The 21,184-nt window shown below is 73.3% G+C and overlaps 4 protein-coding genes across 4 annotated transcripts; 3 read left to right on the forward strand and 1 right to left on the reverse strand.

Moving 5' to 3' along the window:
• The first annotated feature begins 137 nt into the window (after positions 1-137).
• LOC128138196 (D site-binding protein-like) lies at positions 138-2,789 on the forward strand. Its single transcript, XM_052779506.1, has 4 exons — positions 138-266; positions 977-1,147; positions 1,726-1,914; positions 2,478-2,789. The coding sequence occupies exons 1-4, from the start codon at positions 234-236 to the stop codon at positions 2,691-2,693; spliced, it is 609 nt and encodes a 202-aa protein (XP_052635466.1). The 5' UTR covers positions 138-233; the 3' UTR covers positions 2,694-2,789.
• Positions 2,790-4,746: 1,957 nt separating this feature from the next.
• Positions 4,747-9,442, reverse strand: SPHK2 (sphingosine kinase 2). The gene is given in 11 exon segments (XM_052779523.1): positions 4,747-5,130; positions 5,132-5,341; positions 5,432-5,758; positions 5,760-5,783; positions 5,785-6,007; positions 6,700-6,815; positions 6,933-7,027; positions 7,262-7,405; positions 8,189-8,342; positions 8,344-8,605; positions 9,132-9,442. Coding segments are annotated over 11 exon segments (2,208 nt in total). The 5' UTR covers positions 9,428-9,442; the 3' UTR covers positions 4,747-4,773.
• A 429-nt stretch (positions 9,443-9,871) lies between these two features.
• RPL18 (ribosomal protein L18) lies at positions 9,872-11,645 on the forward strand. Its single transcript, XM_052779525.1, is given in 8 exon segments — positions 9,872-9,950; positions 10,110-10,192; positions 10,303-10,410; positions 10,627-10,725; positions 10,819-10,942; positions 11,057-11,109; positions 11,111-11,127; positions 11,543-11,645. Coding segments are annotated over 8 exon segments (567 nt in total). The 5' UTR covers positions 9,872-9,943; the 3' UTR covers positions 11,619-11,645.
• A 1,079-nt stretch (positions 11,646-12,724) lies between these two features.
• On the forward strand, positions 12,725-15,688 carry SULT2B1 (sulfotransferase family 2B member 1). Its single transcript, XM_052779524.1, is given in 8 exon segments — positions 12,725-12,866; positions 13,477-13,562; positions 13,564-13,686; positions 13,762-13,888; positions 14,478-14,572; positions 14,665-14,799; positions 14,801-14,846; positions 15,452-15,688. Coding segments are annotated over 8 exon segments (915 nt in total). The 5' UTR covers positions 12,725-12,733; the 3' UTR covers positions 15,622-15,688.
• The last annotated feature ends 5,496 nt before the right edge of the window (positions 15,689-21,184 follow it).

Consider the following 21,184-nt stretch of genomic DNA (forward strand, 5'->3'; position numbering starts at 1 on the left):
TGGATTGGAGGGGGAATAAGGCGGAGGGGACCAATGAGGGGAGCGCAGCGTGCGCTGAGGGGGCGGGGCCTCGGCCAGCGGCGCCCCGCCCCGCGGCCTAGTGGGCGGAGCGGGGGGCGTGGCTCGCACGCAAGGCAGGCGGGGATAGGCGCAGCGGCGGGGTGGGGGCGTGGCTCGGGGAGTCCCCGCCCCTCGGCGGGCGGGGGGGGGCGCAGCGCCCCCGCGGGCGGCTCATGCCGAGGGCACGGCGGGGCGCGGGGCGGCAGGTCGGCACGGGGACGGGGGGGGGCAGCGGGACCGGGGGGGGGCAGCGGGAGCAGGGGGGTTACCGGGACCGTGGGGGGCGGAACCGGGACCCGGGGGGGGCAGCGAGACCCGGGGGAACACCGGGACGGGGGGGGGGGGGGGGGGGCAGCAGGACCCCGGGGGGGGCGCACCGGGAAGCGGGGGTGGGGAGGAAGATGCGCGACCCCCGGCGGGACCCCGACGCTGAGGCCGCGGGGATGAGCGGGGCACGAACGGGGGTCAGGATCGGGCCCCCCCACCCCGGGACGCCGGGGTTGTCCGTGTGTGTGTGTGTGTCCCCCGCCTCGCGTGGGCGCCCGGGGAGGGGTTGAGGGGCGGGGGGGGGAATTCTCCGCCCCCCCCCGTGGGAACCGTCCCGGGGTCGCCCGAGGTGAGGGGCGCACGTGGGGGCGGGAGCTCCCACGTGAGCCCCGCACGTGCGCCCGCCCTCCTCCTCCTCCTCCCCCCCCGCCCCCCCCCCGCAGCCCGCGCGTGTCCCGTGTCCCCCACGCGTGTGCCGCCGTCACGTGCGGCCGGTCACGTGCCCCCCCCCCCCCGCCCCGGGAATTAACGGCTGGGGGAGAGGGGGGGGGCAGAACGGCCCCCGGGGGGGGGTTGTTGTCCCGTGTGTGTGTGTGTCCCGTGTCCCCCCCCCCCGCCGCGTGGTGACGCGTGTCCGTGGGCGCGGCAGGATGGAGGAGGCGGGCGGGTGCCGCGGGGCCTTCGTGGGCGCCCCCCCCCCCCCCGTGGGAGCGTCCCGGGGCCGCGGCGGAGCTGGAGTACGTGGACCTGGATGAGTTCCTGCGGGAGCACGGGCTGCCCCCCAGCCCCGAGCCCCCCCCCGCCCACGAGAGACCAGCCGGTGGGTGTCACCGAGGGGGGGGGAACCCACGCGTGGAGGTGGGGGGGGGGGCACACACATCCAGGTGTCCGGTAGAGAGCGAGGCAGGGGGGGTGGGACACACCGGGGCGGGACCCAGGCTTTTTTAGGGGGGGGGGGGGAGACCCACGCTTGGGGGGGGGTCACGACCCGGGTTGTCCCTGGCCCCGCCCTGCGCCAACCCGCTGGGGGGGGTGCGGGGGGGATGACACACGGACACGAGGGTGCATGCCCTGTGCAGTGCCGTGTCGTGATAGAGAGCCCAACGCAGCCCCTCCCATCGCGATACCCCCCCACAGCACCCCCCCATTGCAATTGGGGACCTCCGATGCCCAACCACACCATGACATGGACTCTCCCCGTTGCAATAGGGATGCCCCCCATTGCGATAGGGACCCCCTATCACGACAGGGCCCCCCCCACTGTCCCTCCCCTGTGCGGTGGGGACCCCCCCTGCCCTGTCCCAGCCAGATCGGGACCCCATTCCCCTCCATTTGCCCCCCCCCCCCCCCGGCTGGGGTAGTGCCATCCCCTCTCTGATCCTCCCCCCCCCCCCGCAGCCCCCGGCCCCCCCCCGGGGCCCCCCCACCCCCCCGGCGCCAGGGGAGCCGCTGCTGGAGGCGGAGGCGCTGGGGGGGCCCGGGGGGGGCCCCTTCGACCCGCGGCGGCTCCGCTTCTCCCAGGACGAGCTGCGGCCCCAGCCCATCGCCAGAAAGGCCCGGAAGGTCCATGTGCCCGAGGAGCAGAAGGTGGGGGGGGGGCGGCCCCCAGTTTCAGGGGGGGGGCAGGAATCAGGGGGACCCAGGCATTGGGGAGGGGGGGGATGACAGGAGCCGGGGGGACCCAGGCATTTGGCAGCAAATGAGGTGTCTGGGGGGGGGGCACAGGCAATCAGGGGGACCCAGGGGTTGGGGGGGGGGGGCCCAGGTGTCCACGGAAGACCCAGGCATGGGGGGGGGGGGGTGCAGGAAATAAGGGGGACCCAGGCTTTGGGGGGGACGACATGACAGGAGCTGGGGGGACCCAGGCGTGGGGGGGGGCTCTGGCAATCGGGGACCCAGGCATCCGGGGGGGGGGGGGCGGCAGGTGTCCACAAACACCCAGGTTCGGGGGGGGGGGGGTGTCCCGGGTGGCTGAGGGACCCCCATGTCCGGGGGGGGCCCAGGAATCAGGGGGACCCAGGCGTTGGGGGGGGGGGCCCAGGTGTCCACAGAAGACCCCAGGTTCTGGGGTGGGGGGGTCCCCAGGTGGCTGAGGGACCCCCATGTCCATGAGGGGGGGGGGGTCCCCATCGTCCCCCCGCTCCCCGCAGGATGAGAAGTACTGGAGCCGGCGCAGCAAGAACAACGCGGCGGCCAAGCGCTCGCGGGACGCGCGGCGGCTGAAGGAGAACCAGATCTCGGTGCGTGCCGCCTTCCTGGAGCGGGAGAACGCGGCGCTGCGGCAGGAGGTGGCGGCCGCCCGCCGGGAGCTCGCCCGCTTCCGCGCTCTGCTGGCACGCTACGAGGCCCGGCACGGCGCCCTGTAGGGTTCCCGGCACGGCACGGTGCGGCGTGGTCCGGCACGGCACCCTGAAGGACCTCGGCGTGGTCCGCCGCGGCACCCTGAAGGACCTCGGCGTGGTCCGGCACGACACCCTGAAGGACCTCGGCGCGGTCCGGCGCGGCACCCTGAAGGACCTCGGCGCGGTCCGGCACGACACCCTGAAGGACCTCAGCGCGGTCCGGCGCGGCGCGGTGCTCGGTCGGACTCCGGCATGGCACGGCACAGTGCGGCAGAGCTCCCTGTAGGGATCCCCGGCACGGCGTGGCGCAGCCTGGCACGGTGCCCTATAGGGACCCCGGCACGGCACGGTCCGGCATCGACCCATCCCTGCGGCCGGAGCCGGATGCCGAGCGGGAGAAGTGGCCGGGAGCCGGGATCCAGGGTTCAGGACCAGCCTGGAGATGGGGCTGGAATCCGGCAGCGGGATCCAGCAACGAGATCTGGCCACGGGATCCAGCACCGGGATCCGGCACCGGGATCTGGCACTGGGATCCGGCACCAGGATCCAGCTCCAAGATCTGGCCATGGGATCTGGCGCTGGGATCCAGCAACAAGACACAGCACCGGGATCCGGCACCGGATCTGGCCAGATACCATCTCCAGCCTCAACCTGGAACCGGGATCTGGATCCATCCAGAATCGACCCAGTCCGGGGGGGGGGGGGGGGGGCTCAGGTCCCCCGGGGATGGGGTGGGGGTCCCCCAGGCCGGACTGTTTCCCCCCCCCCCTTCCCCCCAAAAGGCTGGACACCTGGGTCCCCCCTCCATGGGGGTCTCTCCCTGCCCCCCCCCCCCTTGTAAATATTTATTCCCCAGCCCCAGGGCTGGTTTAAAGCACAACATGGGGGGACCCAGCTGTCCGGGTGCCCCCCTCCCCCAAGCACTGCACCCCCCCAGGACCACCCCCCCCCCCAAGAGAGGACCCCTGGGTCCTCTCTTGGGTGGGGGGGGGCAGCCCCCAGATGCCTGGGTTCCCTCACAGCCCCCCCCCCGCCTTCCTCCCAGTGACCCATTTCCAGTTAAGGCCAGTAGCGTCACTGGGAGGGGATGGGGGGGGAACCCCCGGACGCCTGGGTCCCTTCCCAGCCTGGGACAGAAGCCAGCACGTCACACCCCCCGCCCCCCCCCCCCCCAAAAAAATACAACCCACCCCCTGGGGGGACCCAGGTGTCCGGGCCCCCCCAACCCCCCCCTTCTGCACTTTGACCACTTTACTGCCCTTCCCCCACCCCCCCACCCCCCCCCGCACGTGGGTTTTGGGGGTCGTGACCCCCCAAGGGGTGTCCCGGCCAGGGCGGGGGGGGGCTTTTGTACAGAATAAACCCCTGATCCTGCTGCTGGTCGCAGCCTGAACTGGGAGGCCAAACTGGGGGCACTGGGATGGGGGGGTGGGTCTAGGAGGCCAAAATGGGGGGGGGTGCTGCAGAGCCCATGCACACACGTGTGCCAGCCCCCCCCACTCGTGACCCCCCCCCCCCAGCACCACAAGCCCCCCAAGCACTGAGCTCACTCCACGCTCGGGCTTTATTGCATAGGTCATGGGGGGGGTGGGGGGGGGGGGGGGCAGCAGGACCCCCCCAGGGGACCCAGGCGTCCAGGCATGAGCTTCGGGGGGGGGACAGGACCCAGACGCCTGGGTCCCCTCCAGTTTGGGGGTCACCCTTTGCTGTGGGGTGGGGGCAGCTCTGGGGGGGGGGGGTGTCCTGGGGGTCAGTGCAGGGGCCACCCGGATCCCCCCCCCCAATGGCTGGGTCCCCCCAACCACCTGGAGCCCCCTAAAGCCTTGGGGTCCCCCCTGATCCCTTGGGGACATCCCAACCACCCTCGGGGTCCCCCCAACCACCTGGGTCCCCCCCAACCCCTTGGGGTCCCCCCGACCCCTTGGGGACCACCCGACCCCCTGCGTCCCCCCCACCTGCCCCAAGCCCCTGCGGGTCCCTTGGGGTCCCCCTAAGCCCTTGGGTCCCCCCGACCCCCTCGGTTGCCCCCGACCCCCGGGGTCTCTCGGGTCCCCGACTCCTCGGGGTGCCCCCCCGCGTCCCCGGGGGTCCCCCGCGTCCCCCCTCAGGGTGCGGCGGGGGTGAGGAGCCGGGCCAGCCCGCGGTGGATCTGTCCCTGGAGGGGTCCGTACTCGACCCGCTCCCCGTCCACCGTCAGCACCCCCCGGGGCGTCAGGGGCTCCAGGCGGAAGGCACGGGCCGGGACGCGGGATAAGGGGGGTCCGGCGGCGGCGTCCGCCCCCCCCCCCCGCCGCCCCCCCCGGGTCATGGCCAGCAGCGCCCGCAGCAGAGCCCCCCGCGAGACCCCAGCCCGCACGTAGCAGAGGTGGATGAGGCCGTCGTCCGGCCGGGCCCGGGGGGCCGCCACCAGTTCGGCCCCCAAGTGCGACTGGTAGATGGCCAGGACCAGGACGAAGTCCCCCCTCCAGCGTCACCCAGCTGGGGGGCACCGGTTGGCCCAGCGGCACCAGTAGGTCGTCGACTGGGCCGCCGGGGGGGGAGGAGGGGGCCGGGGGGGGACGCGTCTTTTGGGGGGGACGCCGGGCTGGGGGCGTCCCCGTGCCTTGAGGGGACGCCGTGGACCTCGGTGGCCCCGTCGCTCGGGGCGTCCCCAGGGCTGGGGGTGTCCCCACCTCCTGGGGCGTCCTCAGGGCCGGGGGCGTCCCCGTCTTTCGAGGTGGCCCCGTCGCTCGGGGTGCCACCGTCCACCGCGGTGGCCCCACGTCCCGGGGCGTCCCCGTCCCTTGGGGTGCCCCCCTGCACCCCGACGTCCCCACGTCCCGGGGCGTCCCCCAGAATGGGGGCGTCCCCCCCGCACCAGCACGTCTCCGGCCGCGTCCCCCTTCGGCCCGGGGTTGTCGCCGAGCCCAGGGGCGTCCCCCCCAGTCCCCGCCGTCCCCCTCGGGGGGTACCGGGGGCCGCTGGCCGTCCCCCGCGCAGAGCCCCAAATCGGAGAGAGCGCGGGGCAGGGGGGACGCGGCGGCACCGGCGGCACCGGCGGCATCGGCGGTGGCGCTGCGGGGGACGGCGGGCAGGTAGGAGAGGCGGCCCGCGGTAGGTGTGGAGGGCCAGCAGGCGCCGCGGCCGTGCCCAGGGCGAAGCGCGCCGGCCCCAGGCGTCGCAGCCGCTCGCTCTCGATGTCCACGTCGGCCACCAAGCCCCAGGCCACGCTCAGGAAGGAGAAGACGCGGGCGCCCGAGGCCGTCGTCACCGAAACCAGGTCCAGGGGGGACGGCGTCCCCCGGCACAGCAGCACCGCGCAGTTCTGCAGCAGGGAGAGACCCAGCGCCGGGGCCAGCCTGGGGAGGGGGGACGGGACACGGGGACGGGTCACGCGTGGGGACACGGCACGGGGAGGGGTCACACACGGGGACGTGGCACAGGGGCATGTCACGCATAGGGACACGGCACAGGGACACGGGACGCGGCACAGACACGCGTGATGCGCAAGGACACAGCACGGGGACGTGTCACGCACGGGGACACAGGGACGTGGCACATGCAGGAACATGCCACAGACACACGATGCGCAGGGACGTAGCGCAGAGACGCGTCACGTGTGGGGACGTGGCACAGGGATGTGTCACACGTGGGGACGTGGCACAGAGATGCGATGCACAGGGATGCGGCGCAGGGATGTGTCACACGTGGGGGATGCGGCACGAAGACACAGCACAGGGATTGGCACGCCCAAGGACACGGCGTGGGGACACGGCACAGACACGCACGATGCACAAGGATGCAACACAGGGACGCGTCACACATAGGGGACATGGTGTGAGAGCACGGCGCAGCGCGGCGATGCGTCACACGCAGGAACACGCCACGGGCATGCATCAGGCACGGCGACGTGGCACGTGGACGTCCCCGTATACTCACGTCCCCTGTCTCCTTCGTGGCCCCACATCCCCTCCGGTGTCCCCGTCCCCACATGCCCCCCCGCGTCCCCGTGTCCCCCCCACGTCCCCGTGTCGTCTCCGTGTCCCCGTACCCGGCGTGGGAGTTGATGGCGGCGGCCAGGGCGTTGCCGGAGCCGCAGGGCAGGATCCCCAGGGGCATCCTCAGCGCCGCAGCCCAGTCCGGCCGGTCCATCAGCCCGTTCACCACCTGTGGGGGCCAGGAGCATGCCTGGGTGTCCTCCCCCCGCCCCTGGACACCTGGGTCCCCCGGTTGAAGGGTCCCGGATCCCTGGGTCCCCTCTGGGGCAGGGGGGGGGGTCGTTACCTCATAGAGGAGCCCGTCCCCCGAGACGGTGACGATCCCATCCCACTCGTCCAGGCTGATCCCCGTCACCAGCTCTCGCGCGTGGTTCGCCCGTTCTGGGGCGGGGGGGACGACGTGGACACACGTTAGCCGTGGCCCCCAGGGCCCCCCAGTCCCCACCCCTGGCCCCCTCACAACCCCCTGAGCCTCCCAAAGCCCCCAGCCCAGCTCCCCAGGGCCCCCCACGGCCCATTTTGTCCCCCCAAGTCCCTGTAGCTGCTGTCTGCCTCCCCCCCAGCCCCTGTCCTGCCCCCCCCCCGGCCCCCCCTGAGCCCTCTGCCCCCACCCACCGGTCTGGATGAGGTTGAAGCTGATGTCGGCCTCGGTGATCATGGGCAGGACGTGGGTCTGGCACCAGCTCAGGGCCTGGCCCCGGCCCCCGAAGGGGTTCAGCAGTAGCAGCAGCCGCCGCCGCCGCGGCTCCGGCGGGATTTCTGCGGGATGGAGTCGTCCCCCCCAGACACCTGGGTCCCTGTCTGGAGACCCCCCCCATCCCAGAGACACCCCCCAAATCCCTGGGTCCTCATCCCAGAGAACCCCCCAGACGCCTGGCTGGTCACCCTGGAGGGACCCCCGGATGCCTTGGTCCCCGTCTGGAGACCCCCCCCCACCCCAAAGACCCCCCCCCCAAATCCCTGGATCCCCATCCCAGAGAACCCCCAGACACCTGGGTCATCACCCACCCCACCTGGGTCCTGGTCTGGACCGCCCCCCCATCCCAGAGAGCCCCCCCCAAATCTCTGGGTTCCCAGCCCAGAGTCCCCCCCGGACACCTGGGTCCCCATCTGGAGACACCCCCCCCCCCCCCGAATCCCTGGATCCCCGGGTCCCCTCCGGGGCGGGGGGCTCAGACACCTGGGTCCCCACCCCAAAAACCCACGAGGGGACCCAGGCGTCCAGGCGTGGCACCCCCCACCCCCCCCCCGAGGGGACCCAGGCGTCCGGGCGGCGCCAGCCCCGCGCCCGCAGGCGGCGGCTTTCGGGCCGGACTCGTTCCACCTGCCAGGACCGGCCCCGGCGGGTGCCGGGGGGGGGGGGTGTCCCCTCTGGGGGGGTGGGGAGCACCCCGGCGGGTCCCCTCCCCAACCCTGGGGGTCCCCGTCCCCCCCATTTCTATGGGGCCCCGAACGCCTGGGTGCCCCCTCCCTCTAACAGCCCGGGTCCCCCCCAAACTCCCCCATCCCCCGGCCCCCCCCCCCGCCCGAGCCCCCCCTTACCGGCCTGGGGGGGCAGGGGGAGCCCCCGGACGAGGCAGCGGATGGCGCGGGCCCAGCGCTCGGCCGTCGCCCGGTTCCCTTCGTAGTGGGGGGCCGCGTCCGCCGGAAAGTGGGAGCTCGGCGACGGCGACGGGGCCCCCCCCGGGACCCCCCGGCAGCGGGGGGGGGTAGGCGTAGACGGCGAAGAAGGCGGCGGCGGGGAGGGAGGGGGCACGCAGCGTGTGGCAGCCCACCACGTCGGCCAGGCGCAGCACCCCCCGCCCCCCCCCGGGGGGCCCCCCCAGGATCTGCAGCTCCGTCCGGGTCAGGCAGAGGTGGAAACGGGGTCCCCCCCCCGCGCCTGGGGGACCCCCGAAATCCCCCTCCAGCAACGGCTCCTCGTTCATCGGGGCGGGGGGGGGGCGGCTCGGCCAGGGCCTGGGGAGGGGGGGGGGGGGCGGAGATGGGGGGGTTGGGAACGGGGAGGGGGGCCAGCCCGTGCCCCCCCCCCCAACCCCATGTCCCCCACTGCCCCCCCCTCCCAGTGACCCCGATCCCCCGGTGCCCCCCCCACCTGCACAGGCTGCCCGTCCCGTTCTCCTCGCCCGACACCCATCGGGGGGGGGGGGCGGGGGAAAAGGGGGGGCGGGACGGGGGGGGGGCCGGGGCGGGACCGGAGGCGGCGGACCTGCGATGGGGGGGGGGGGGGCGAGTCCCGCCGGCAGGGAATGCCCCCCCCCGGGGCTGTTGATGCCCCCGGGGCCGGTTCTGCCCCCCCAGAACGGGCATTACCCCCCCCCAGTGCCAGTATTGCCCCCTCGGGGCCTGTTTCCCCCCCCGCAGTGACCGGTTGCCCCCCCCCCCGGGGCCGGTACTGCCTCTCGTCCCCCGCCGGTACTGCCCCTCCGGGGCCGTTGTCACCCCCCCCCAGACGGTTATAACCGCCCCCCCCCAGTGCTCCCACCCTGTCATGGGCCCCCCGTATCGGGGAGGGCCCCGGGGCGGCCCCCCCGGGCCCGCGTCCCCCCCCGGGCGCCGGTCCCGCTGTCGCCCTCTCTCCCCTCCGGCCGCCTTGCCCTCCGCCCCGGAAACGCTCCCCGCCTCCCGCCCGTCCCGCCAATCGCGCGGCGCCGAGCCCCCCGCCGGCAGCCAATGGGAGGCGGCAGCCGCCAGCGCCCCGCCCCGCCGCCCTCCGCCATGTTGGTTGAGGGCGGCGCCGCCGTGGGGAGCAACGGGGCCGTGACGTTGGGGCGGCGCCATCTTTGTTGAGGGCGCTGCGGGTCAGGCGGGGGCACGGCCGCCATCTTGGGGCGGGGAGGGCGGGGCCGCCGCTTCAGCCAATGGGAGCGGCGGAGCCATGGCAACGGTCACCTGGGGGGTGAGGCCGCGGCGGCCATCTTGACTGAGGGCAAGGCTCGGTTTTTCCAGGAAAAGCCTCGGGGCCGGGCGGCGGCGGGCCCGCGGTGCAGGCCAGGACAGGGGCGAAGCCCCGCCGCCATCCCTTCCGCTGCCCGCCCGCCTCACAACCCCATTAACAACGCTAATTAAACGCAAAAGCCCTCCGCAGCAGCGACTCTCTCTCCACCGACTCAGTCTCTATACCCCCCCTGCCGCCACTCCATTGGACGCCGCAGTCCTCCCGCACCATCGAGCCGCACCGCGCAGAGCAGCCCCGTGTACTCACTTCCGCCCGGCGGCCGGAAGGGGCCGCCGTTTTTCCCATAACCCCCCGCGCGGGGCGCGCACCTTCCTCTGCCTCCCTCCGTCGCCGCTGTCATGGTGGGTCTGCGCCGCCGGCGGGGAGGGGGGGGACGAGCATCCGCCTCCATCCTCCCCCGGGGGGGACCGGACCGGCGCCGCCGCCGCCGGGGGAGGCTGGAGAGAGCCTGGGGAAGGCGATGGGGCACCGTGGAGGGACCGGTGCCCGATGTTTCCCGCTGAGGCCTTATCCGCCATAACCGGGACCGGAAGGTTCGGCGCCGGGAGCCGAAGAGCCAGGACATTTACCTGCGGCTCCTCGTCAAGGTGGGCCCCGGGGAAGGGGCTGGGGGGGGGGGGGTTGGGGCCGGGTAACGGGGCTCTCCCGCCGGTGCTGACCCCCCCCCCCCGGTCCCGGTGTTCCCCCCCTGCCGCAGCTCTACCGGTTCCTGGCCCGGCGGACGAACTCAGCCTTTAACAAAGTGATCCTGAAGCGGCTTTTCATGAGCCGGACGAACCGGCCGCCCCTCTCCCTCTCCCGCATGGTGAGTGCCCCGGGGGGGGCTTTTCCCTGCGGGGGGACCCCCCCCCTCGCCTCCCCGCCTGGCGCCTCGAAAGCGCGGAGTTTTTCCCCAAAACCCGCTCCCTAACGAGCTCTGGGACTCGCGGGGGGGTACACCCAGACCCCTGGGTGCTCCTGGGCGGGTGCAGCCGGATCCCTGCCCCCCCCCAGCACCCCCTTTTTGCCCCCCCACCCATAGATCCGGATGATGAAGCGGCCGGGGCGGGAGGACAAGACAGCCGTGGTGGTGGGGACCGTCACCGACGACATCCGCATCCAGGACGTCCCCAAACTCAAGGTGGGGGTTTGGGGGGGGGGTCCGGAGGGGGTGGGGGGCTGCTTCTCCCCCCCACCCGTGTTTTTTAATTGTTTTTGCCATCCCCCTCCACAGCTCTGCGCCCTGCGGGTGACGCGGGGGGCTCGCACCCGCATCCTGCGGGCGGGGGGCACCATCCTGACCTTCGACCAGCTGGCCATGGCCTCCCCCAAGGGCAAGGGCACCGTCCTGCTCTCCGGTGAGTGTGTCGTGGCCCCCCCCCCGGCCCCCCAACTCCTAGGGGCCCCCCCGGACGCCCCCTGCGGCCGTGGGGTCACCACTTTGTGTGTTTCTGTGTCGTCGTCCCCCCCAGGACCCCGCAAGGCTCGGGAGGTTTATCGGCACTTTGGGAAAGCGCCCGGGACCCCCCCACAGCCACACCAAGTGAGTGTGGGGGGGTGGTCTGGGTGTTGGGGGGGACTCCTTTGGGGTGGGGGGGGGGCAGGATCTGGATTTCGGGGTTTTCTTGGAGGGATCTGTTTGCTGCGGGGGTCTCTTGTTGGGGTGGGCAGAAGTGGAGCCTGGAGGTTGGGGTCCCCTCGGTGGGGAGGGGGTTTGGATGTTGGGGTCCTTCGTGGGGGGGGGGGGGAAGCCTGGACACGTGGGTCCTTTTGGGGGAGTGGGAGGGGTCTTGGGGGTCCTGGGGGGGGACGTCTGTGGGTACTGGGGTCCCAGCGAGTGACGGAATTCCTGTAGAAGCAGGGGGGGTATCAGGGTCCTTTTGGGGGGGGTCCTGGGGGTTGGGGTGGTGTCCTGGACGCCACCATCCCCCCTGATCCCCCCGTGTCCCCCCCCCCAGGCCCTACGTGCGCTCCAAGGGGCGGAAGTTCGAGCGGGCGCGTGGGCGCCGGGCCAGCCGGGGCTACAAGAACTGAGACCCCAATAAACCGCTGTGTGCCCCCCCCCGCCTCACTGCCTGTCCTTGGGACCCCCCCGCACCCCCCCATGTCATTGCCTGTCCGTGGGACCCCCCGCACCCCCCCCACCTCGCTGCCTGTCCTTGGGGCCCCCCCCACAATCCCCTGCCCCACTGCCTGTGCTTGGGCCCCCCCCCACCTCAGTGCCTGTTTTTGGAGACCCCCCTGTGACCCCCCCAGGCTCTGCCTGACCTTGGGACCCCCCCCCACCTCTCCAGCACCCCCCCTTCGCCCCACCTCCCCCACTGTGGATCCCGGTGTTCTCTTGTTGTCACTCGTGGGAGTGGGGAGAGTGCTTGTGTCCTGTGTCCCCCCCCACTGAGGGTACCCCCCAGTTCACCCTTTGTAATCCCTCTGCCGCTCCTCCCCTCCTTCACGAGTGGGTGTGGGGGGTCCCACACAGCCCCCACGCGGGAGGCGGGGAGGGGGGGTGGAACCGGTCGGGGGGGGGGGGTGTTGTGCAAGGCGGGGGCGGGGCCGCCCCACGGGTGGGGTGGGGGGGGGGACGCGGGGCCCCGCCCGCCACGGCTGGGTGCGATCGCGGCGGCTCTGCCTGGTGCTGCCAGGTACGGAGGGGGGGGGGGGGCCTCCGTCCACGGGGGACAGCGGTCTGGTGGGGGGGGGGGGCACGGTGTGAGTGGACCGGAGGGTGGACGGGGGGGGGGGGGGGCGGCTGCTGTGTGGGGGGAGCCCCACAGGACCGAGCCCTGGCGTGGGGTGACTGTGGGTGAGTGGAGAGGCCTGTCCCCGGTGGGGGGGGGGGGTCCCGGACGAGCCCCCCTGTGGGGCGCAGGGCGGCTCCGTGCTCTGTTCCCCCCCCCAGCCCCACGCTGTTGCCTGGCGCCGGGCCGGGCTGCCCCCCGCGGGACCGGGCGTCTCCCCGCCCCCCCCCCCGTTTCCGCGGTGCTGCGTGGGGCCCCCCGGGACCCGCGGGGGGGGTGGAGGCAGCTCCGGGGCCGGTCCCGTCGCTCCGTCCGCCCCCTCCCTCCCTCCGTGATCCCACCGTGTGTGTCCCCACATGCCCCACGCAGGTCCCGGTCCTGCGTGGGTTGCCACCCCCCCCCCCCCCCGCCATGTCACGGGGGTACTTCCAGCACGGCGGCGTCACCTTCCCGGGAATCCTGTACTCCCCCCGGGGGCTGGAGGCCGCCCGCGACTTCCCGGTGGAGGACGATGACGTCTTCAACGTCACCTACCAAAAATCGGGTAGGGGGTCCAGGTGTGCCCCAAAGGGGGGACCGGGGGGGATGGGATGATGACACCCAGGTGTGACCCAAGGGGGGGGGGGGTGGACACAGGAGTGCCCCCAGGAGGAGGGGGGGGGGATGTCAGGGACCCCAAAGGGACCCAAGTGATGCCAGAGACCCCCCCACCAAGGAACCTCAGGGACCCCAAAGGGATCCCCTAAAAGGATCCCAGCGAGCCTGCCAGGGACTTCAGGAATCCCCCAAAAGACCCCAGGGACCCCAAGGGGACCCCAGGTACCTCCTAGGGCACCCCCAAAGGACCTCGGGGATCCCCCCAAGGGACCCCAGGGACCCCTCAAGGACCTGGGAGACCCCAGGGATCACCCAAGGGACCTCGGGGACCCCCCCAAAGGACCTCAGGGACCCCCAAGGGACCTTGGGGACCCTCCAAAGGGACCCCAAGGACCCCAAAGGGACCCTGATGACTCCCTCAGGGAACCCCTCAAGGACCTGAGAGACCCCAAGGGACCCCAGGGACCCCCCCAAAGGGACCCCAGGGACCCCCAAGGGACTTTGGGGACCCCCCCAGGGGACCCCAGAGGACCCGCTCCCCCCCACGCCCCCCCCAGGCACGGTGTGGATGCTGGAGATCCTGAGCCTGATCCGCAGCGACGGGGACCCGCGCTGGTGCCGCTCGGTGCCCAACTGGGACCGGGGGTCCCTGGCTGGAGACGGTGCTGGGGCTGCGGCGGGCGCGGGGAAACCCCCGGCCCCGGCTCATCAGCTCCCACCTCCCCATCCAGCTCTTCCCCAAGGCTTTCTTCACCTCCAAGGCCAAGGTCAGGTTCGGGGGGGGGGGGGGGCAGGGGGGGGTGTCCCCAGCCAGGGACCCACATTTGTGCCCCCCCCCCCAGGTCATCTACACGGTGAGGAACCCCAAAGACGTCCTGGTTTCCCTCTATCATTTTTCCCGCATTTTCCGGCCCTATAAGGATCCCGGGAGCCTGGAGCAGTTTCTGGAGAAGTTCCTGGAGGGAGACGGTCTGGGGGGGGGGGCGCTGGGGGGACAGGGGTGGTGGGGGTTGGTGTAGGGAGTTGTATGGGTGGGCAGCTGTGGGGTGTCAGTGGGGGCTGCTGGGGGGGCTGTAGGGGTTGATATGGGGGGCACTAAGGGGGAACTATGGGGTGTCAAGGGGGGGCTGCTATAGGGAGCTATGGGGTGTCAGTGGGGGGGTTGGTATGGGGGGACGCTGTGGAGGGGCTATGGGATGTCAATGAGGGGCTGCTATGGCGGGCCATGGGTGTCAGTGGGGGGGTGTAGGTGTCGATATGGGGGCACTATGGAAGAGCTATAGGTTGTCAGTGGGGGGCTATGGGGGTGCCTGGTGGGGGCTACAGAGGTTGCTCTGGGACACACCATGGGGGGGCCATGGGGTGTCAATGGGGGAGGCTGTAGCAGTTGCTAAGGGGGGGGGCTGTGGGGTGTTAATGGAGCTATAGGGGCTGCTGGGGGGGGGACACCGTGGAGGGTGTCAGTGATTTGAGGGGACACGGGTGTTTCTGAAGGGGCCAGGTTTGGGGGTGGGGGCTGTAGGTCCCCATATCCCCCCCCGCTCGCCCCCCCCCCCAGTGCCCTTCGGTTCCTGGTTCGAGCACGTCCGGGGGTGGCTGCAGCTGCGCGGCCGCGAGAACTTCTTCTGCATCAGCTACGAGGAGCTGCAGCAGGTCGGTGTGTGTCCCCCACCGTGTCCCCCCGTGTCCCCACATCCCCCCGTCTGTCCCCGTATCCCCATGTCCCCCCCCACACACCCCCGCAGGACCTGCGCGGCAGCGTGGAGCGTCTCTGCGCCTTCCTGGGGCGGGGGCTGAGCGCCGGGGCGCTGGACGCCGTGGTGGCCAACGCTTCCTTCGCCGCCATGAGCCGCAACCGCATGAGCAACTTCAGCCTCTCCCCCCCTCTTCATCCTCGACCTGCGGCGTGGCCCCTTCCTGCGCAAGGGTGGGGGGACAGGGACGTCGGCGTGGGGCACGACCCCTTCTTGTGCAAGTGGGGGGACGGGGGTGGGGACATGGGATGTGGACAAGGGGACATGGAGGTGGATGGCGATGGAGACGGGGATGTGGGGATGGGGACGTGGGCATGGGGCACAGCCCCTTCCCATGCGAGGAGGAGGATGACACAGGGGATGGGGGACACAGGGACGAGGACATCGGCATGGGGCATGGTCCCTTCCCATGCAAGGGGGGGGGGGCAGGGATGGGGTGTAGGGATGGAGAAGGGGCGATGGCAATGGGGACCTTGGGACGTTGGGGATGGGGACGGGGACATCAGGGCGGGGGGACGTGGGGATGGTGGGACAGGGGACAAGCTGGGGGACACGGGCATCGGGGACAGTGGGAAGAGGAATGGGGGGTGGCATCAGGGAAACTGGGGGCACTGGGATGGGGGTGGGGAGATGGGGGGGAGCACTGGGAGTGGCGGGGGGGCAGGAGGGGTCTGGGGGGGGTCCCTGGGAACTCAGGGGGTTCCTAAGGGCTAATGGGGGTGCCAAGCGGGTCCCTGGGGAGAGTCTGGGGGGGGTCATCGCCCCACGTGCCCCCCAGGGATCTCCGGGGACTGGAAGAACCACCTGACGCCGGAGCAGAGCGCCCACTTCGACCCGGGTTCTACCGGGGAGCGCATGGCCGGGCTGGGGGTCACCTTCCCCCTGGGACCCCCCCCCCTGCAGCCTGCCCCCAGCCCCCTGCCCGGGACCCCCCCAGGACCCTCCTGAGGAGGAGACCCCCCCTGGGACCCCCCAGGACCCCCCTGAGGAGGAGACACCCACCACGTCCTCCCAGGACCCCCCCACACCCAGACCCCCCCCACCTTGACAGTGCTGGGGGGGGGGGGGTGTAGTGGTTGGGGGGGGTCCACAGGATCGGGGACCCCCCCCCAAGATATAGGGGGGACATCATGGTTGGCATCTCAATAAAGCCGCTCTGTTGGAGGGGGCTTTGGGGGGGTTCCTAGGGGGCTGCCCCCCCCCCCAAGAGATCACACAGTTTGGGTTTATTCCACTGGTTTTTAACAGTCTCTGCCTCCCCCAAGAGCACCCGGGGTGCCCCAGGTGTGTGTCGCCCTCCCCCCCCCCCTCCCCCCAACCCTTTCAATTGAGTTGGGGTGCAGTGGGATGGGGGGGGTGAGTCCCACCCCACCCCCTTTGTCTGCCATTCCCTGCTGCCTTCCCTGCCTGCATCCCCCATCCCTGCCTGTGTCCATCCTCCCTGCCTGCATCCCTGCCTGCATCCCCCACCCCCGCCTCCCTCCGCCCCCCCCCGTGCCGACGCTGCATCACCTTCAAACTTTATTTTGGTTTTTTTTTAATCGTTTTCTTCCAAAACCAGGTTTATACATATATATATATATATAGATAGATAGATTTTTTTTTTTTTCTCTTTACAAAAGATAAAAAAAGGGGCCGAGCTGGGGCCCGAGTCAATAAATTACGGCAGCCCGCGGTGGGGGCGGAGAGGGGGAGGGGGAGTCCCTGAGCGTCGGGGGGTCCCCGGGAGCGGGCGGGTGTAATTAATTAATAATAATAATAATAATAATTAACAATAAAATAAGGAGGGCGAGGCTAATAAATAAGAATAAATTAGGGGGGGGGTCCCGGCGCCGTCAGAGCTTGTTGCGCAGGCAGGACGAAGGGCGCGGGAGGCCCAGTCCAGGTAGAGGTGGAGGCTCTGGAAGATGGCGTGCCCGGCCTGCACGGCCGCCCAGGGCGAGCCGGGGGCGGGCAGCGGCGGCTGCGGGGGCGCTGGGGCGGGCCAGGCTCAGGCGAGACAGCTGGGGGGGGGCGGGGACACGCGTGGGTAAGGGGGCACACGCGTGGGCGAGGGGGGGGGAGGGAGGGAGGCAGGCGCCCGGGGCGGGAGGGCGCAGGGGAAGCCACGCCCCCTTTGGCAGCAGGGCACGCCCCCGGGCCGCCGGGCCCCGCCCCTCGCCGCCGAAACCTGTCGCGGCCGGGCGCAAGCCCCGCCCCTCACCGCTGTAGCCGCGCCCCTCCAGGCCCCCGCCTCTTTCCCCCCCGAGGCCCCGCCCCTCGCCGCCGTAGCCACGCCCCCCGCGAGCCCTCGCCTCTTTCCCCGCCGCCAGCCCCGCTCCCTCTGCCGGCGGCCGGCCCCGCCCCCTCACCGCCCCAGCCACGCCCCCCCCGGCCCCGGCCCCTTTCCCCACCAACCGCTGCCTCTGCCGGCGCCCGGCCCCCGCCCTCCCCGAGGCCCCGCCTACCAGGTGGTCGAGGCGGCGCAGCAGGCGGTCGAGGCGGGCCTGCAGCGCGCCCAGCTCCGGCTCCAGCGGCCGCAGGGCCGGGCCCGCCCGGCGCAGCCACTCCAGGTGCCGCTGGTACCGCTGCAGGTCCCCGCTCAGCCGCCCCAGGGCCCCCGCAGCCTGCGGGCCACCCCCCCGGCCCGCGTCAGGGACACCCCGCGGCGCGGGGCGGCACCGAGCCCGCGGGGACCCCTGTCCCGTACCCGCGGGGGACACTGCACCCACGGGGAACCCGATCCCACCTCTGCGGGGGAACCCTGTTCCATACCCATGGGGGGACATTCCCACACCCACGGGGGGACCCGCTCCCACACCCGCGGGGGACCCCACTCCCACGCACCCCAACGACCACAAGCACCCCACGCTGCTCCTGCTCCCCCCCGCCCACCAGGGTCCGTGTCCGTCCGTGCCCCACCTGGATGTTGGCCAGCTCCAGGGCGCTCATGGAGAGGACGGGCAGCGAGTCCAGCTTGTGCTCCCCCTCCGCCGGGAACCGCGACTTCTGCCGGCGAGACGTGGGTTCAGCCCACGCGGGACCACCCCCACCACGGCGGGGGGGGGAGGAGCGGAGAGGGCTGGGGCGGGGAGGGGGGGGGGCTGAGCGGGGCAGGGGCGGGGATGCTGCCAAGCATGGGGTGGGCACGCGTGGGGTGCCGGGGGGGGGGGGTACCCACGAGGAGCGCGAGGAACGCCTTGGTGTCACTGAGCAGCGCCTTGGCCAGGCTGACGATGCTGTCGAGGTCGGCGCGGGGGGTCCGGGGGGCGCAGGCGGGGGGGCGGCCGCCAGCCCCGGGCACGGTCCCGGCCACAGCCCCGGCCACAGCCCCAGCAGCGCCAGCAGCGCCCGCCACAGCGCACCTGCGGGACACAGACACGCGTGGGGGGGGGGGGCCGACGGACGCACACAGAGCAACCGCCTCCCGGGGACCCCCGGGGGTCCCGGCGGTGCCGGTGTTCCCGGGGATGCCGGGGCTGGGGGATCCCGCGACTCCCAGAGCTGGGGATTCTGGGGCTCCCGGGGATTCTGGGGCTCCCGGGGATTCTGGGGCTCCCGGGACTGGGGGATCCCGGGGATACGGGGGATGGGGCATCCCGCCGCTCCCGGCGCTGCCGGGGATGGGAGATCCCGCTGCTCCCGGGGATGGGGATCCCGGGACTCCCGGAGCTGGGGATTCCGCGGCTCCCGGGGATGGGGGTTCCTGGGGCTGGGGGATACCGGGGATACCGGGAATGGGAGCTCCCGGGAATACCGGCGCTGGGGAATCCCGGGAATGCCGGGGCTGCGGGATCCTGGGGCTCCCGGGGCTCCCGGGGATGGGGAATCCCGGCGCTCCCGGTGCTGTCGGGGATGGGGGTTCCCGGGGACGCTGGGAGCTCCCGGGGCTGGAGGACCCCGGTGCTGCCGGTGTTCCCCGGGATCCCGGGGCTGGCGCATCCCGGGGCTGTCGGGGCTGCGGGATCCCGGCGCTCCCGGGGATGCCGGGGCTGGAGGATCCCGGCGCTCCTGGGAATGCCAGGACCGGGGCTCCCGGGGCTCTCGGAATTTGGGGATCCCGGTGCTGCCGGAATTCGGGGCTCCCGGGACAGCGTGGGCCGGGGATGCCCGGCCCGGCCCCGGGGGGGGGGGCAGTGAGGGGGGGGGCGGGCGGGGGGGCGGCGGCGGCGCCATCCTGTGAGGTCCGGGCTGGAAAGAGTGATGCGGGGTGAGTCAGGGGCGGGCGGCACCTGGGGAGCCCCCGCGAGTGGGGGGCCCACCCGCACGGGAAGGGGGGGGGGGTGAGCGACGGGATGGGGCGGGGGGGGGATCCCTGTGCGTGTGTGCGAGCCCGCACACCGGGCGAGACATGCCCCCCCCCCGCCGCCTTCACACCTCTGCCGCCCGCTCCCACGCGTGTCCACGCACCCACTCGCGACAGCGCGACACCGGCCCCCCCCTCCCGCACACACACACGCACACACACCCCCCCCCCCGCACACCCCCCCCGGCCCGGGGGCGCGGCCGCCGCGGGCGGGCAGGTGCGCCGGGGCCGTTTGCGGTTTGAGGCGCGGCGGCAGCTGCCCGCGCCCCGAGGCGGCGGGGATGGACGCGCCCGGTCCCGCCGCGGCCGCGGCCGTGGGGTGGGGGGGTATGGGGGGGGGAGCGGGAGCCACCCGCGGACACCCCCACCCACCCCGCCGGAGGGGGATGGAGAAGCGGCCGGGGATGGGGACGGATGGACGGGACAAGGAGCCGCCCGGTCCCGGTGCCCCCGGGGAGGGGGGGGGGGGGGGTCGCCCGCCCGCTGCATCCTACCCCCTCTCCCGTCGTCGTCCCCCCCCCACGCGTGTCCCCCTCCCACCCGCGGCGAGGCGGCACTTACTTGTCATGGCGGGGCGGGAGGGTCCTTCCCCGGGGTCCCCACGGGGCGGGACGGGGCCCTTCGCACCTGCGGGACCCACCCGCGGCGGGGCCGGGACCGTGGGGGGGGGTGGGTTGGAGGGGGGGGGGCGGTTGCGGCGGGGGGGGGGTCCCTGCTGCCGTGCAAGGGGCTTGCACGGGCACTTACACCCTCACGGCCACGCTCCCACCGAGCTGCTCCCCGTGCCGGTGACACAGACCCACTCCCACGCTGACGGACACGCTCCGGCTGTCACTCCGAGTGGCAGCCTCCCACGCTCACGGACACGCTCCCGGACCCACGGACACGCTCCCGGACCCACGGACACGCTCCCACTCACGCTCCCACTTACCCTCGCCCAGACACACTCTCCCACTCGCCGTGACACGCTCCCCCTCCCACACTTCTCCCACCCACCACAACGACAAACACCGGCGGCAGCGGCAGCCGCCGCCCCCGGGGGGAGGCGGGAGGGGGGTGGGGGGGGGGGAAACTCGAGTGGGAGCGGCCGCCGGTGCCTGCGCGTGGCGGCGGGAGCGTGTCCGTGTGTCCCCGCGTGACGCCCCGGCTCGGCCGCCCGCCCCTTTATATCCCGGCGCTGCCGCCGGCTGCGATGACACACGCCTGAGTCACGGCTTTTCCATTCAGCAACGCACCGGGGGGAGAGAAACCCCCCACGGCGGACACGGCGCGGGGGGCGGCGGGACACGCGGAATCCCCCCCCCACCCCCTCTCCAGGCGTACGCCTCCCGCCCCCCCCCCGTCACAGACACGCCGCCCCCCCCCCCCCCCCCCCCACGCACCGGTCTCGGTCCCGCCGGGTCGGGCCGGGAGATGCGGCGGGACCGGCCCCTGCTCCGCCCCGGCGGAGGGACCGGCCCCCGACCGGCCCCCGACCGGCCCCGGCGGGACGGGACGGGGCGGGAGCGGGGGCCGGGGATGGGGGGGGTCGGTCCCTGCACCGGGGTCCGCCTGTACCGGGCTCGGTGCTCGCACCGGGGTCGGTCCCGCAGCGGGGTCCGGACGGCACCGGGCTCGGTCCCTGTACGGGGCTCGGTCCCTGCACCGGGATCCGCTTCTACCGGGGTCGGTGCTCGCACCGGGATCGGTCCCGCAGGGGGGTCCAGACGGCACCGGGCTCGGTCCCTGTACCGGGATCCGCTCGTACCGGGCTCGGTCCCGCACCGGGACCGGCCTCCGCACCGGGCTCCGCACATCTCCGGGACCGGTCGCTGCACCGGGCTCGGTCCGGAACGGGCTCGGTCCTCGCACGGGGGTCGGTCCCGCACCGGGCTCGGTCCCTGTACCGGGATCCGCTTGCACCGGGCTCGGTCCTGCACCGGGACCGACCCCCGCACCAGAGTTCGCTGGCACCGGGATCGGGCCCCCTCCAGGATCGGGCCCGCCCCAGCTCCATCCCGCCCCCCCCCCCCCCGCAGCTGCGGTTCCACCCGCGACCCCGCCGCGCGTGGATGTGGGGACCCCCCCCCCCCCCCAAGCCCCCCTCGCCCTGGGCCTGTTCCCCCCCCCCCCGGGCTGACTCAGCCCCCCCCCCGGCCCCGCCGGCCCCCCCTCCCCCGGCCGCAGCCCCCCCCGGCGATGTCTCACCGCCCCCCCAGGCCGCGCCACGCGCGTCAGCGCCGGGAC

The sequence above is a fragment of the Harpia harpyja genome, unplaced genomic scaffold (assembly GCF_026419915.1).
Source record: "Harpia harpyja isolate bHarHar1 unplaced genomic scaffold, bHarHar1 primary haplotype URTXT_28telo, whole genome shotgun sequence".
NCBI classification, from domain to species: domain Eukaryota; kingdom Metazoa; phylum Chordata; class Aves; order Accipitriformes; family Accipitridae; genus Harpia; species Harpia harpyja.

Excerpts from the sequence above, each read along its gene's own strand:
- LOC128138196 (XM_052779506.1), top strand. The coding sequence starts at position 234 with ATGCCGAGGGCACGGCGGGGCGCGGGGCGGCAG. Across the intron at positions 267-976 it reads GGCGGGGCGCGGGGCGGCAG|GATGGAGGAGGCGGGCGGGT; the intron begins GTCGGCACGGGG and ends TGGGCGCGGCAG. Across the intron at positions 1,915-2,477 it reads ATGTGCCCGAGGAGCAGAAG|GATGAGAAGTACTGGAGCCG; the intron begins GTGGGGGGGGGG and ends CGCTCCCCGCAG.